At 52.7% G+C, this 15489-nt stretch overlaps 1 protein-coding gene across 4 annotated transcripts in view; it reads left to right on the forward strand.

The window, feature by feature from the left end:
• The window catches only part of PUDP (pseudouridine-5'-phosphatase), a 57215-nt gene extending 53736 nt beyond the window's left edge, over nt 1-3479 (forward strand). For 2 of the 4 annotated variants that reach the window (XM_060407559.1, XM_060407556.1), the window contains exon 4: nt 2139-3479. In XM_060407559.1, coding sequence (XP_060263542.1) covers nt 2139-2315 — 177 coding nt within the window. In that variant the 3' untranslated portion in view covers nt 2316-3479. The remainder of the gene's footprint in view (nt 1-2138) is intronic. The other 2 variants (XR_009598766.1, XR_009598767.1) reach the window with 2 other exon arrangements.
• The last annotated feature ends 12010 nt before the right edge of the window (nt 3480-15489 follow it).

The raw sequence follows: 15489 nt of genomic DNA on the forward strand, positions 1-15489 counted from the left end.
TGCTGTGGTTTACCAGTACCCCGCAAAAGGCCGAGGGAGCCACCTCTGCTCACACCCAGCTCTTGCCTCTCACATCCAGCCCACCTCCTCTGACACTCACACACCTCTGCTCACACCTAGCCATCTCTGATCACACACAGTCCTCGCCTCTGACGCTCATACGCCTCTGCTCATACCCAGGCACCTCTGCTCACACCCAGCCCACCTCCTCTGACACATCTCTGCTCACATGCAGCCATATCTGATCACACCCAGCCCTCACCTTTCACACCCAGCCCATCTCCTGTGATGCTCACACACCTCTGCTCATAACCAGGCACCTCTGATCACACCCAGCCCACCTTCTCTGACGCTCACACACCTCTGCTCATACCCAGCCATCTCTGATCACACCCAGCCCTCGCCTGTGACACTCTCACACCTGTGCTCACACCCAGACATCTCTGATCACACCCAGCCTTTGCCTCTGACATTCACCCACCTCTGCTCACACTCACACACCTCTGTTCACACCCAGGCACCTCTGATCACACCTAGCCTGCCTCCTCTGATGCTCACACACCTCTGCTCACACGTAGCCATCTCTGAGCACACCCAGCCCTCACCTCTCACACCCAGCCCACCTCCTCTGATGCTCACACACCTCTACTCAAACCCAGCCCTCGCCTCTGACACTCAAACACCTGTGCTCACACCCAGCTATCTCTAAACACACCCAGCCTTTGCCTCTCACACCAAGACCTCTTCTCTGACACTCACACAGCTGTGCTCACACCCTGACATCTGTGGTCACACCCAGCCCTTGCCTCTGACATTCACCCACCTCTGCTCGCACTCACACACCTCTGTGCATGCCCAGCCATCTCTAGTCACACCCAGCCCTCTCCTCTCACACCCAGCCCATCTCTCATACTCAGCCACCTCACCTCACACCCAGCCCCCCTGCTCACACCCAGCCCAGTCCTGCTCCCCCAGGACACAGGCAGGCCCGTCTTGTCTGCCTTGCTCTCCCCAGTGCCCTCAAACCCAGGCTGTCAGGAAGCAGGCTCTCCTTCCCTCCGCCGTAATGGTGACCCCAGTGCCCTCCTCGTCAGAAAGCCTGGACTCCCCTTCGCCTCAACAGGGGCTGTGTCGTCCATCAGGCTCCACGTTGCCTCTGAAGGATTTCCCTGATCCCATCCACTGTCCCTTCCATCCACCACCATCACACAGAGATTCTGTTTCCTTAGCAAGATTCTTCATCGCTAGCAAGTGGACCGTCTTAGTTCTGTCGATGCTCGTCTTTCAGGGACCTCCTGACTCCCTGGTGGTTCAGACGAGCAGCTGGGTGAAGCTTGTGGACGTGGGCCATCCCACAGGGCCGCCCGCCAAGTCTGAGCATCTCTGGAGGAGCAGGGTCGCCACCTCCGGGTGCTGAGCCCCTGAAACGCTTCGCTTCACCTCCCCAGTCGTTCGTTGCAAATGTCATCCCTTCTAAATTAAACCCCTCCAGCTACAGTTTAATTAAGCTCATCCGTTCTCCTGGAGATGAAATCCAGATATATTTGAGCCCTCAGCTTGGTGAGGGCTCCAGAATGCTCCACACTGCATTCTGGAGACCCGGACACCATCCCTTAACGCTGTGGCCCTCCTGCCGCTGTGACCTTCAGCTCACCTCTGAGCCTCGGTCGGTGCGGGTCCCTCACCGGGGACAGTGGCAGGAGAGTGCTGGCTGGCCTCTGTGCTCCCCTGTGTGGCTCCGAGTCCTGAACAGGGCCCTTCGGCCACCGCCCCAGACATAGCAGGCGCCGCTCAGGTGCCCGCTGTCTGCCTGGCACTGTAGTGGGTGGGCTGCCTCTCCCTCACACCCACCCAGTTACACACACATGCTATGAGAGGAGTGTTCCTGACCAGCCACTGCCTAAGACTTTTGGAAGTGTGTCCTGGGGTGCCCGCTCCAGGTGCCAGGCTCCTCATTGTCCTGAAAGTGTGGGCTGCTGAGCTCCTCAGTGTCCTGAAAGTGTGTCCTGGGGTGCCCGCTAAGGGTGCCGAGCTCCAAACATCACCCCCATAGGTTAAAGTTTCCTATCTGTTGTGGTCTGTGCACAGGTTGGGACGACTCAACCCTCTTTTTTTTTTTTGCCTCCCTTGCCCCGCAGTGCCTGGTCTTCGAGGACGCACCCAATGGGGTGGAGGCGGCCCTCGCCGCCGGGATGCAGGTGGTCATGGTCCCCGATGGAAAGCTGAACCCAGACCTGACCTCCAAGGCCACCCTCGTGCTGGGCTCCCTGCAGGATTTCCAGCCCGAGCTGTTCGGCCTGCCTCCCTACGACTGAGACGGTGCCCACCCGCCCCTGCCCCGGCTGTCTCTGCTGGGAAAGGGCTGGGGGATGCCCTGAGGAGCTGGAGGGAAGCCCCGCGCCCAGACCTCCCCCGGAACCGGCCTTCAACTCCAAGCCTTCTCAGCCCGTGGAGGGCCGGGCCGGCGCTCTCCACCGGCTGCAAACTCTCACTTGACATGCAGAAGGCAGACCCAGCCCAGAACACAAGATGGAAGATTCTCACTCGAATAATCGTATTTAATCTGAATAATTTGGCTTCACGTCCTTTATCTTCTTTGGTGTTCTCAACCCTGGCTGGCAACTGTAAAATATGTATGCATATATGTATGTGCTTATATGTATATATATGTAGGTACATATTTATTTCTATTTATAGACATCAAGTACTGTATCAGTCTTAAGTGCATTTTTGTCTTCAAGGGCAGTAACAACTGTTACAAGTGAGGTGGTCATTCTGTTTGTAATCTGAGTGGGAAATTCACATCAGGACCTGTGGTCAGAGCCCGTGACCGCGATCATCCATTGTTTGCTGTCGGCGTGGACATCGTTGTAGCCTACGTCTTACGTCGAGGTGCGTATGCACGTTCGAGAACATTTTCTACCTCAGAGAAATTGTTTCCTTTAAGATCATTTATTTTTCTAATACGCTCTTTGGTGGAGATAGAATTGGACTGGAAAATGCAGTCTTGGTATCACCAAGAACCCATTTGGGGATCAGTTTATCGGACATTACGTGCTGGTGATTAACGCCTTCTAATAGATTTCTTCCAGAAGCCTGGCACGCTGCAGTCCATGGGGTTGTAAGGAGTCGGACATGACTTAGCGACTGGATAACAACAGACTTCCTCAGCCTTTTGCATTGGGAACATCATGGAAAAATGAGAATGATATAATCACGGGGTGTTCTGTTACTGATTGTCTTAAGCTGATTTTCAACTGTGTAAGGTCTTAGAAAAATGAAAGAAATGTGTGTGACGGTGATGATTGTTCGTGATTATTTCTGGCCTTTGACCAGTTTTGCACCGTTTCAGCTAATTGATCTCAGTATTTCTTGATGGCCCTGTATACGTGTCTCTTTGAATTCTCCCTGAAATTGCTTGTAACATGTTACTGTTTCCCTCACCAGTTAATTTCATTGAATAAAAGTTTTGACTCTTGTTTCTGTTTTATTTGTGAGTATGATTTTATCATTCTCTTTTTTTAAAAATGTCATATCCCAAGGACTTCCCTGGTGGTGCTCTTCACCATCCAGTGCTTGGGGGTGTCAGTTCGATCCCTGGTTGGGGCGCTTAAGATCCCACATGCCTTATGGCCAAAAATCCGAAACAGAACAGAAACGATATTGTAACAAACTCAATAAAGACTTAAAATTATCTTCTATAAAACATAAATGTGACTGGTTGACTCTTTGTTTTTTTAAGCCACAAACAGTATTAATACTGTAAGATGGTCTTTGCATATGTATACTTTAACATTTTTATTGAAACATACTTGTTTCACACTGTTCTGTAGCTTCAGGTGCTCAGCAAACTGATTTGCTGACATACATGTATTTATTCTTTTTCTGATTGTTTCCTATTATCGGTTATTCCAGAATATTGAGTGGAGTTTGCTGTGCTGTACAAGTACGTCCTTGTTATCTATTTTATATACAGTAGGCATGTACATACGGTCAGTGAACCAAGCTTTCTTTGCACTCTGCAGATAAAGGTTCTCAGTGAAATGGTCACTTACTTGATTTGTAAGTGATCACATTCTTCCCAAATGTTTGTGCTTTGTGAATAAGGTCGTTTCTGCCGTTTGTTTTACACTGCACGTATAAATGATACCATACGGTATTTGTCTTTCTCTGACTTCCTTCACTTAGTACGATCATCTCTGGGCCCACCCATGTTTCTGTAAACGGCGCGTCTTTGCATCTCTTATTAAGCATGAGACCAGGGGAAACATGCTATTAAATACATTTACTCATTGAGAACCTTGTCAAAGAGGTGGTGAGTTCATATATTATGCAGAAGCATTTAAAATGACTTGTTTACAAAATCCGCTTTGCGGAAGAATTGGCTTGCATTCCACATTCAGAGTCTCAGTCAGATAAGGACACGTATTTATTGTAAAGAACACCTATTTCTCTGTAAGCCGAGTCAATACTCTTAGTTGGTGATGTACTCACTATTCCCTTTAAAAGTCAAAAACAAAAGGATTCCTCCTTCAGTACGTTTTTATCGCCATTCTAGAAATTCTAGTCAATGACTAATGCCCCTTAATGTTTACATATGAGTCCCATGATATAAAATCTCTCTGAACCGTGTCTATTTCTCCACTTCCGAAGGACGTCTTCACTGGATACTGAATTCTGAAGTGTTAGTTGCTCGGTTGTGTCTAAGTCTTTGTGACTCCATGGACTGTAGACTGCCCAGCTCCTCTATGCATAGAATTCTCCAGGCAAGAATACTGGAGTGGGTTGCCATTCCCTTCTCCAAGAGATCTTCCCAACCCAGGGATCGAACCCGGGTCTTCTGCATAGGCAGGCGGATTCCTTACTGCTGAGCCATCCGGGAAGCCCCAAACTGCCCCTTGTTATCCTTCTCTGAGTCTTAACGTCTTAACGTCTTGAGGAGACGAAGTGAGGTACAATTAGGTTTTGCATCTTGTGAGGCCAGTGCTGGGGCTGACTGTTAAAGGTTAACACGCAGGGCAACACTCCAGAGAACGTCATCATTCCCCACATTGTTAATCGTGATCCACAGGGAAATACATAGACATTGTTGGTAATTAAACTATCAGGGATGTTTGGCATCGCAAGAGCATTGTCCGGATGCAGAACTGACTCGTACAGGTCTCACCTGGATGCAGCCAGCCCTGCATTTATTTCCCCGTGGGCCCACGCTGTTGAAGGCAGCCCACAGAACACACTCTTGCCATCCTTTTTTTAAAAAAAATTATTTTTGATCTGAACCATTTTTTTACGTCTATTGAAATTTGTCACAATATTGTTTCTGTTTTATGCTCTGGGTTTTTGACCAGGAAGCTTGTGGGATCCTAGCTCCCCAGCCAGAAATCAAACCTGCACCTCCTGCCTTGCAAGGCAGAGTCTTAACCGCTGGACCGCCAGGGAAGTGCCTGAATCCATTTTTATTTAAGGAGACTATTTTCCGTATACAGGTTTGAGAGATGCCCACTAATGGAGAAAATACGAAGCCTCTCGAATGCCAGCTCTTCTCTCTTGCCTTCATTGGCTGCCTCGTGACTGCGGTCTTCAGCATTATCGAGCGAACCTCCGGGAAGCTGTGAAATATCAGTCTGCAGCGCTCGCTGTTGGGAAACACCAGGCCCCCGGGTGATGAGCTGTTTGTTCTCTGCCGATCCCCTTCCTAACACGCAGTCGTGTTGGTGAGGCGAGCTGTTGGCCCGTCCAAGGCCGGATCTGACGCAACCACGATGCGCCTGTGTTTTCAGCATCCCTGCGGGGTTCCTACAGGTCATCTATCGCTAGGCTCGCGGTCCCTTGAGAAGAGCATCCGCTGGTGGTTACCCTCCCCCAAACACGGTACAGTCGCTGTAGCCCTCCAGGCTCCTCTCCGTGAGATTTCCCAGGCAAGAATACTGGGCATGGGTTGCCATTTCCTCTTCCAGGGAGATCTTCGCGAGCCAAGGATCAAACTTGCGTCTCCTGGTTACTCTTGGGGCAGGTTTTTAACCTTGGTCTCGATGACTGGGATCTGAGGTTTTTTCATCCATCTCTTTTTCTAACGGTACCTTTTTTTTGTCTTTATTTTGTAAATTTATTTTTAATTGGAGGCTAATAGCTTTACAATGCTGTGTTGGTTTCTGCCTTGCAGCCAAGTGAATCAGCTACATGTCTCCCTATACGTATATCCCCTCGCTCTTAAGCGTCGCTCTCAGCCCCCATCCCACCCCTCCAGCTCATCACAGGGCCCCGAGCCGAGGTCCCTGTGCTATCCTGCGTCTTCCCACTAGCTGGCTAGCTCACACCCGTGGGTGGTGTACATGTCTCACTGCTGTTCGGCTTCTCTCATTTTGGTACCTCGATTCCTCCTCTGCAAACCGCAGTCTGTCCATATGACTGTCTTGACGACCACTCCCCACCACCGTCCCCACCCCTGCACCACCCAGCAAGAACTTGGCTCCCGGGTTTGGGGTTGAAGGGAACTCAGCCTTCAGCCTGTTGGCTGCAGGGTCCCCCGAGTGCTGTGGAAGGTGTCAGAGACCAGCCGCTCGGGTCTGATGAGAGTCCCTGTGGATTCACGGGCTGCCCACCCTCCTGTTAGCTGCGGACACACACCTTCCTTTCTCTGCCCAGAACCCCTTGGAAGCAGTAGCTCAAGTATATCCCAGACGTTTGCGGGCTAGATAACTCACAGCAGCTGACGGGTTTTGTTTCCCAGCAGTGTTAGACCAGACGGACGTGATCTGACCCCCGTGCAATGTGGAATTTCATATGAGAGAGACAGTTAAGGACCCATAGGAATGTACAGTTGCAAATTGCTGTACATGCTGCGAAGCGAAGAACAGTATCTTAGGGGGAACAGTGGTGGGCACCTCCTTTAAATTGGGGCCTGTAGGGTCAATGAGACGGCCTCAATATAGAAGCAATATGTAAGGAGGCAGTGGAAGTTAACTTGGCCAGTTTCTTAACTTACTGAGCAGAGACATGAATGCGTCTTTTGTTGCCTGACTGATGTGTCTCAGTGTTCACCTAACAAGTTGCCAGCCACAGGTGTTAGTTTCTGCCAGAATCCCCCGGTCAAGAAATGTGTTAAAAAGCAAAACAGATATCGACCATGCATTACCCAGCATTTCCACTCTTGGGTAAGTACTCAAGAGAGATGAATCAGTTTGTCCACACAGAAACTGGCACGCAGATGTCCGCTTGCAGCGCCATTCATAATAGTCAAAAGGAAGAAACCCCAGGAGCCAGCCAGAGAGGAGGGCTTGGTGGGAGCTGGCTCTGTGATGAGGTCTGAGATTCCAGTGTTATTGGTACCTTTTAACCAACACCCAGACACGTTCCTCTAATCAGCGCACATTAAAAGGAGCTTCCCGTATATGGAGCAAGTTCCGTCGTTTGGACAAGAAACAGCTAGAGATCTCAACCAGGGATCTAAGTCTGCAAGATGAATTGATAAACTCAGTCCGTTTTCTGATGTTAAATGCATGTGTTTTTAAATGTACATCACTGGGACGTCCCTGGCGGTCTAGAGGCTGAGACTCCATGTTCCCAGTGCAGGGGGGCCCGGGTTCGATCCCTGATCTGGGAACTAGAGCCCGGATGCCACAACTAAAGAACATTCGCTGCTGGATGCCACAACAAAGACCTTGCCTGCTGCAGCTAACACCCAGTGCAGCCAAATAAATACATGTTGAGTAAATAAGGAAATATCACTCAGCTGCACGGCAGCAAGTGTTGTCGGTGAGAGGAACCAACGGAATGGACAAAGTAGAAGAGGAGGAGTTCAGATCACTGTGTGGTTTGTATTCAGTTTCCAGTGGTCCAGGGGTCCCGTGACAGTGTGTCGAGGTAAGCCAAAGCCTGGCTTAGGGAATGCCGAGCTTCAGGAGAATCTGGGTCCTAACAGATGAGAAGGTGCCCGGTGAAGACTGGTCAGAAGGAAGTGATTGCAGCGTCATGATGCTGAAAGTCTCAGGACTTCCCTGGTGGGCCAGTGGGTAAGAAGCTACCTTGCAGTTCAGGGCACATGGGTTCCATCCCTGTTTGGGGAGGGGTCTTGTGGTTAAGAATCTATACCTTGCAGTTCAGGGGACATGGGTTCCATCCCTGTTTGGGGAACTAAGACCCCACATGCCATGGGGCAAGCAAGCCCGTGCACCACAACCAGAGAGTCTGTGCACCGCAGAGACAAAAAGATCGCACGTGATCCAGTGAAGACGCTGTGTGCTGCAGCTAAGGCCCAACACAGCCAAAGGAATAACAAGCAAGCGAAAGCCCGCCTCGAAATACAGCCGGGAGACCAAGGACCGTCTGGACAGACAGGTGGACACGCAGTCTGGGTACCTGTGCTTGGAGAGGAAGAGGCATTCTGGGGGCCAGCGACAGACTGGAGAAGATGAAGGGGAAGGGCTTGACACCACGAGGGGAGATGACGCTTGAGAAACTGGACCGATCAGGGGAGCAGAGACATGGGGCTGTCCCTCCAGGGGAAAAGCGAGCCTGGGGAGAATCTTCCGTCTCTTGTAGGTTTCTGTGGACTGAATGGTTCAAAGTCAGTAGAAAGAGAAGTAGGTGCTTTGAAACCCCAGACGGTACAGAGTTGTGCAAAGGAATCTACCTTGATCCTAAATGGAAGGAGGACCCCCTGGCCAGAGGGCCGGGTTGAAATGTCTCTTTCCAGAGTTGAGGCTGCAGACAGAAGGGGAGGACTTGAGAACAGGCTGACACAAGGGAGGGCAAGCAGAGAGGAAAGGACTCCTGAAGTGGTTGGCATTTCCCCCCGAAAGTGAATCTAATCCCGCAAATCCTGCACGGCCCAGCCACTAAAGGTCTCTCAGCCTGCGTCCTCCCAGCTCACCACACCAGATGTCTGTTTACAGATTGCCAAGGACGCAGCCACCGGTTTGTATGAGTCAGGCCCCCGAGAAACACCCTTGAACCCACATCTCTCTCCCTGCACCGAACCACGCTGTTTTCTGCCCTGTTCAAGCCCCTGACAAACACTCCTGAGCCCACATCTTGCTCCCTGCACTGACCCAGGCTGGGTCCCGCCCTTGTTCAAGCCCCCGACAAACACTCCTGAGCCCGCATCTCAGTCCCCACACTGAACCAGACTAGGTCTTGTTCAAGCCCCCGACCAACACTCCTGAGCCGACATATCTCTCCCTGCACTGAACCACGCTGGTTCCCGCCCTGTTCAAGCCCCCGACAAACACTCCTGAGCCCGCATCTCACTCCGTGCACTGAACCAGGCTGGGTCCTTCACTTGTTCAAGGCCTCAACCAACACTCCTGAGCCTGCATCGTACTCTCAGGTAGGTTCTTGGGCTTATTCAAGCCCCAGGCAAACAATCCAGAGCCCACAGGTCGCTCCTTGCCCCTGAACTAAGATGTGTCCTGCCCTTGATCAATGCCCCAGGAAACACTCCTGAGCCCACATCTCACTCGCTGCCCTGAACCAGGCTGGGTCCTGCACTTGTTCAAGACTATGACAAATACTCCTGAACCCACATCTTGGTCCCTGAACTGAACCATGCTGGGTCCTGCACTTGTTCAACTCCCCACAAATACTCTTGAGCGCACATCTCTGTCCCTGCACTGAACCAGGCTGGGTCCTGCACTGGTTCAAGGCCCCGAACAACACTCCTGAGCCCACATCTCACTCCCTCTACTGAACCAGGTTGGGTCCTACCCTTATTCAAGCCCCGACAAACACTCCTGAACCCACATCTTGGTCCCTGAACTGAACCATGCTAGGTCCTGCACTTGTTCAAGGCCCCCACCAACACTCCTGAGCCGATATCTGACTCTCAGGCTGGTTGCTGGCCTTATTCAAGCCCCCAGCAAACAATCCTGAGCCCACAACTCGCTCCCTGCCCCTAAACTAAGATGTGTCCTACCCTTGTTCAATCCCCAGGAAACATTCCTGTTCCCGCATCTCACTCGCTGCACTGAACAAGCCTGGGACATGCCTTTGTGCAAGACCCCGACAAACACTCCTGAGCCCACATCTCTGTCCGTGCACTGAACCAGGCTGGGTCCTGCACTTGTTCAAGGCCCGGACCAACGCTCCTGAGCCTGTATCTGACCCTCAGGCTAGTTTCTGGTCTTATTCAAGCCCCCGCAAACATTCCTGAGCCAACATCTTGGTCCTAGCACTGAACCAAGCTGAATCCGGCACTGGTTCAATCTCCGACAAACACTCCTGAGCCCACATCTCGGTCCCTGCACTGAACCAGGCTGGTTCCTGCCCTGTTCAAGCCCCCGACAAACACTTCTGAGACCGTAGCTCACTCCCTGCCCTGAACCAGGGTGGGTCTTGCCCTGTTCAAGCCCCTGACAATACTCATGAGCCTGCATCTCTCTCCTTGCACTGAACTAGGCTGCTTCCCGCCCTGTTAAAGACCCCAGCAAACACTACTGAGCCCGTATCTCGCTCCCTGCACCGAACCAGGCTGGGTCCTGAACATGTTCAATGCCCCAACCCTTCCTGAGCCTGCATCTTACTTTGAGGCTGGTTCCTGGCCTTTTTCAAGCCCCCGATAAACAACCCTGAGCCCACATTCGCTCCCTGCCCCTGAACTAGGGTGCGTCCTGCCCTTGTTCAATCCCCCAGAAAACACTCCTGAGCCTGCATCTCATTCCCTGCACTTAAGCAGGATGGGTCCTGCTCTTGTTCAAGCCCCCGACAAACAGTCCTGAGCCCACATCTCGGTCCCTGCACTGAACCAGGTTGGGTCCTGCCCTTGTTCAAGCCCCCGACAAACAGTCCTGAGCCTGCATCTCACTCCCTGCACTGAACCAGTCTAGGTCCTGCCCGTGTTAGAGCCCACAACAAATACTCCTGACCTACATCTTGGTACCTGCACTGAACCAGGCTGGGTCCTGCACTTGTTCAAGGCCATGACCAAGACTCCTGAGCCTGTATCTGACTCTCAGGTTGGTTCCTGGCCTTATTCAACCCCCGGCAAACACTCCTGAGCCCTCAACTCACTTTCAGAAATAAGGTGTGTCCTGCCCTTGTTCAGTCCCCAGGAAACACTCCTGAGCCTGCGTTTCACTCACTGCACTGAACCAGGCTCTGTCCAGCCCTTGTTCAAGCCCCACCAAATACTTCTGAGTCCACATCTCGGTCCCTGAACTGAAGCAGTCTGGGTCCTGCAATTGTTCAAGGCCCCGAACAACACTCCTGAGCCTGCATTTGATCTCAGGATGGTCCTGGCCTTATTTTAGCCTCCGGCAAAAAATCCTGAGCCCACACTCGCTCCCTGCCCCTGAACTGAGGTGTCTCCTGCCCTTGTTGAATCCCCCCAAGAAACACTCCTGAGCCTGCATCTCACTCCCTGCACCGAACCAGGCTAGGTCCTGCACTTGTTCAAGCCCCTAACAAATATTCCTGAGCTCACATCTCGGTCCCTGCACTGAACCAGGCTGGGTTCTGCACTATTTCAAAGCCCCGAGAAACACTCCTGAGCCCACATCTCGGTACCTGCACTGAACCAGGCTGTGTCCCGCCTTTGTTCAAGACCACGACAAATACTCCTGAGCCCACATATTAGTCCTTGCACTGAACCAGGCTGAATCTTGCTCTGGTTTAAGCCTCTGGCAAACACTCCTGAGGCCACATATTGGTCCCTGCACTCAACCAGCTTCGTACTGCACTGGTCAAGGCCCCGACCAACACTCCTGGGCCCACATCTCACTCCCTGAACTGAACCAGGCTGGGTCCTGCCTTTGTTTAAGCCACCAACAAACATTCCCGAGCCCCTATCTTGGTTCTTGCACTGAAGCAGGCTGGGTTCTGCCCTTGTTCATGCCCCAGAACAATAGGCCTGAGCCCACATCTTGGTCCTAGCACTGAACCAGACTGTGTCCTGCCCTTGTTCCATCCCCCAACAAATACTCCTGAGCCCACATCCCGGTCCCTGCACTGAACCAGGCTGGGTCCTGCCTTTGTTCAAGCCCCCCAAAACACTCCTGAGCCCACACCTCGGTCCCTGCGCTGAACCAGGCTGGGTCCTGCCTTTGTTCAAGCCCCTCAAAACACTCCTGAGCCCATACCTCGGTACCTGCACTGAACCAGGCTGGGTCCTGCCCTTGTTCCATACCCCAACAAATACTCCTGAGCCGACATCCCGGTCCCTGCACTGAACCAGGCTGGGTCCTGCCTTTGTTCAAGCCCCTCAAAACACTCCTGAGCCCACACCTCAGTACCTGCACTGAACCAGGCTGGGTCCTGCCTTTGTTCAAGCCCCTCAAAACACTCCTGAGCCCACACCTTGGTACCTGCACTGAACCAGACTGGGTCCTGCCTTTGTTCAAGCCCCTCAAAACACTCCTGAGCCCACATCTTGGTCCTAGCACTGAACCAGACTGTGTCCTGCCCTTGTTCCATACCCCAACAAATACTCCTGAGCCGACATCCCAGTCCCTGCATTGAACCAGGCTGGGTCCTGCCTTTGTTCAAGCCCCTCAAAACACTCCTGAGCCCACACCTCGGTCCCTGCACTGAACCAGGCTGGGTCCTGCCTTTGTTCAAGCCCCTCAAAACACTCCTGAGCCCACACCTCGGTACCTGCACTGAACCAGGCTGGGTCCTGCCGTTGTTCAAGACAGTGACAAATACTCCTGAGCCCTCATTTCAGCCCCTGCACTGAACCAGGCTGGGTCCTGCCCATGTTCAAGCCCCAGCAAGCACTCTTGAGCCCACATCTCTGACCCTGCACTGAACCAGGCTGGGTCTTGCCCATGTTCAAGCCCTGACAAAAACTCCTGAGCCCGCATCTTGGTCCCTGCACTTAACCAGGTGGGGTCCTGCCCTTGTTTATGCCCCCGAAAAACAGGCCTGTGCCCACATCTTGGTCCTAGCAGTGAACCAGAGTGGGTCCGGCCTTGTTACATTCCCCCCACCCCTAGAATACTCCTGAGCCCACATCTCCGTACCTGCACTTACCCAGGATGGGACCTGCTCTTGTTCAAGACCCTGACAAATACTCCTGAGCCCACATATCAGTCCCTGCACTGAACCAGGCTGAATCTTGCAGTGGTTCAAGCCTCTGACAAACACTCCTGAGGCCACATCTCGGTCCCTGCAATAAACCAGGCTGGGTCCTGCACTAGTTCAAGGCCCCGACCAACACTCCTGGGCCGACATCTCACTCCCTTAACTGAACCAGGCTGAGTCCTCCACTTATTCAAGCCTCCGACAAATATTCCTGAGCCCACATCTCAGTCCCTGCACTCAACGAGGCCGGGTCCTGCACTGGTTCAAGTCCTCGACCAACACTCCTTCAGTGACATCTCAGTCCCTGCACTGAACCAGACTGGGTTCTGCCCTTGTCAGAACTCACAACAAATACTCTTGAACCTACATCTCGGTACTTGCACTGAACCAGGCTGGGTCGTGCCCCTTTTCAAGCTCTGACAAATACTCCTGAGCCCACTACTTGGTCACTACACTGAACCAGACTGGGTCCTGCACTGGTTCAAGTCCTCGACCAACGCTCCTGAGCCCACATCTTGGTCCCTGCACTGAACCAAGCGGGGTCCTGCCCTTGTACATGCCCCCAACTAACAGGCATGTGCCCACATCTTGGTCCAAGCACTGAACCCAACTGGATCGTGCCCTTATTCCATCCCCCAACAAATACTCATGAACCCATATCTTGGTTCCTGCACTGAATCAGGCTGGGTCCTGCCTTTGTTCAACCCCCGACAAATAACCCTGAGCCCACATCTCGGTTCCTGCACTGAACCAGGCTGGGTCCTGTACTGGTCAAGGCCCCGACCAACACTCTGGGCCCACATCTCAGTCCCTGAACTGAACCAGGCTGAGTCCTGCCTTTGTTTAAGGCCCCGACAAACATTCCTGAGACCACATCTTGGTCCCTGCACTGAACCAGGCTGGGTCCTAACCTTGTTCATGACCCCGACGAATACTCCTGGGCTCAAATCTCAGTCCCTGCACTGAACCAGGCTGGATCCTGCCTTTATTGAAGCCCCTGGGAAACATTCCTGAGCCAGCATCTTGGTCCTAGTACTGAACCAGGCTGGGTCCTGGACTTGTTCAATCCCCAAACAAACACTCCTGAGCGCACATCTCTGTCCCTGCACTGTACCAGGCTGGATTGTGCCTTTGTGCAGGACCCTGACAAACACTCCTGAGCTCACATACCGGTCCCTGCACTACACCAGGTTGAATCCTGCGCTGGTCCCAGCCTGCGATAAACACTCCTGAGCCCACATCCCTGTCCCTGAACGGAACCGGGCTGAATCCTGTACTGGTCCAAGCCTCTGGTAAACACTCCTGAGGCCACATCTCGGTCCTTTCCCTGAACCAAGCTGTGTCCTCCCTTTATTCAAGCCCCGACAAACATGCCTGAGCCAACATCTTGGTCCCTGCACTGAACCAGGCTGAATCCTGCACTGGTTCAATCTCCGACAAACACTCCTGAGCCCACATTTCACTCGCTGCCCTGAACCAGGCTGGGTCCTGCCCTTGTTCAAGTCCCCGTCAAATACTCCTGAGCCCACATCTCGGTCACTGCACTGAACTACGCTGGGTCCTGCCCTTGTTCAAGGCCCCGATCAACACTCCTGAGCCTGCATCTGACTCTCAGGCTGGTTCCTGACCTTTTAAAGCCCCCGACAAACAATCCTAAGCCACAAGTCACTCTCAGCCCCTGAACTAAGGTGTCTCCTGCCCTTGTTCAATCCCCCAAGAAACTTCTGAGCCTGCATCTCACTCCCTACACTGAAGCAGGCTGGGTCCTGCCCTTGTTCAAGCCCCAGACAAACACTCCTGAGTTCACATATCAGTCCCTGCACTGAACCGGGCTGGGTCCGTCACTGGTTCAAGGCCCCACCAACACTCCTGGGCGTACATCTCATTGCCTGAACTGAACCAGGCTGGGTCCTGCACTTGTCCAGGGCCCTGACTAACACTCCTGAGCCTGTATCAGACTCAAAGGGTCATTCCTGGCCTTATTCAAGCCCTCGGCAACGAATACTGAGCCCACCAATCTCTCCCTGCCCCTGAACTAAGGGGTGTCTTGCCCTTGTTCAATCGCCCAGGAAACACTCCTGAGTCCGCATCTCACTCCCTGCACCAAGCAGGCTGGGTCCTGCCCTTGTTCAACCCCCCAACAAATACTCTTGAGCCCACATCTCGATCCTTGCACTGAACAAGGCTGGGTGCAGCCCTTCTTCATGCCCCGGACAAATACTCCTGAGCCCACATTTCGGTCCCTGCAATAAACAGGCTGGGTCCTGAACTTGTTCAACCCCTGACAAATACTCCTGAGCTGCCATCTCTGTCCTTGCACTGAACCAGGCTGGGTCCTGCACTGGTTCAAGGCCCCAGCCAACACTGCTGGGCCCACATCTCACTCCCTGAAGTGAATCACGCTGAGTCCTGCCCTTGTTCAAGGTCCCAACTAACACTCCTGAGCCCACATCTCGGTCCCTGCACTGAACC

The sequence above is a fragment of the Ovis aries genome, chromosome X, assembly GCF_016772045.2.
Source record: "Ovis aries strain OAR_USU_Benz2616 breed Rambouillet chromosome X, ARS-UI_Ramb_v3.0, whole genome shotgun sequence".
Lineage (NCBI taxonomy): Eukaryota > Metazoa > Chordata > Mammalia > Artiodactyla > Bovidae > Ovis > Ovis aries.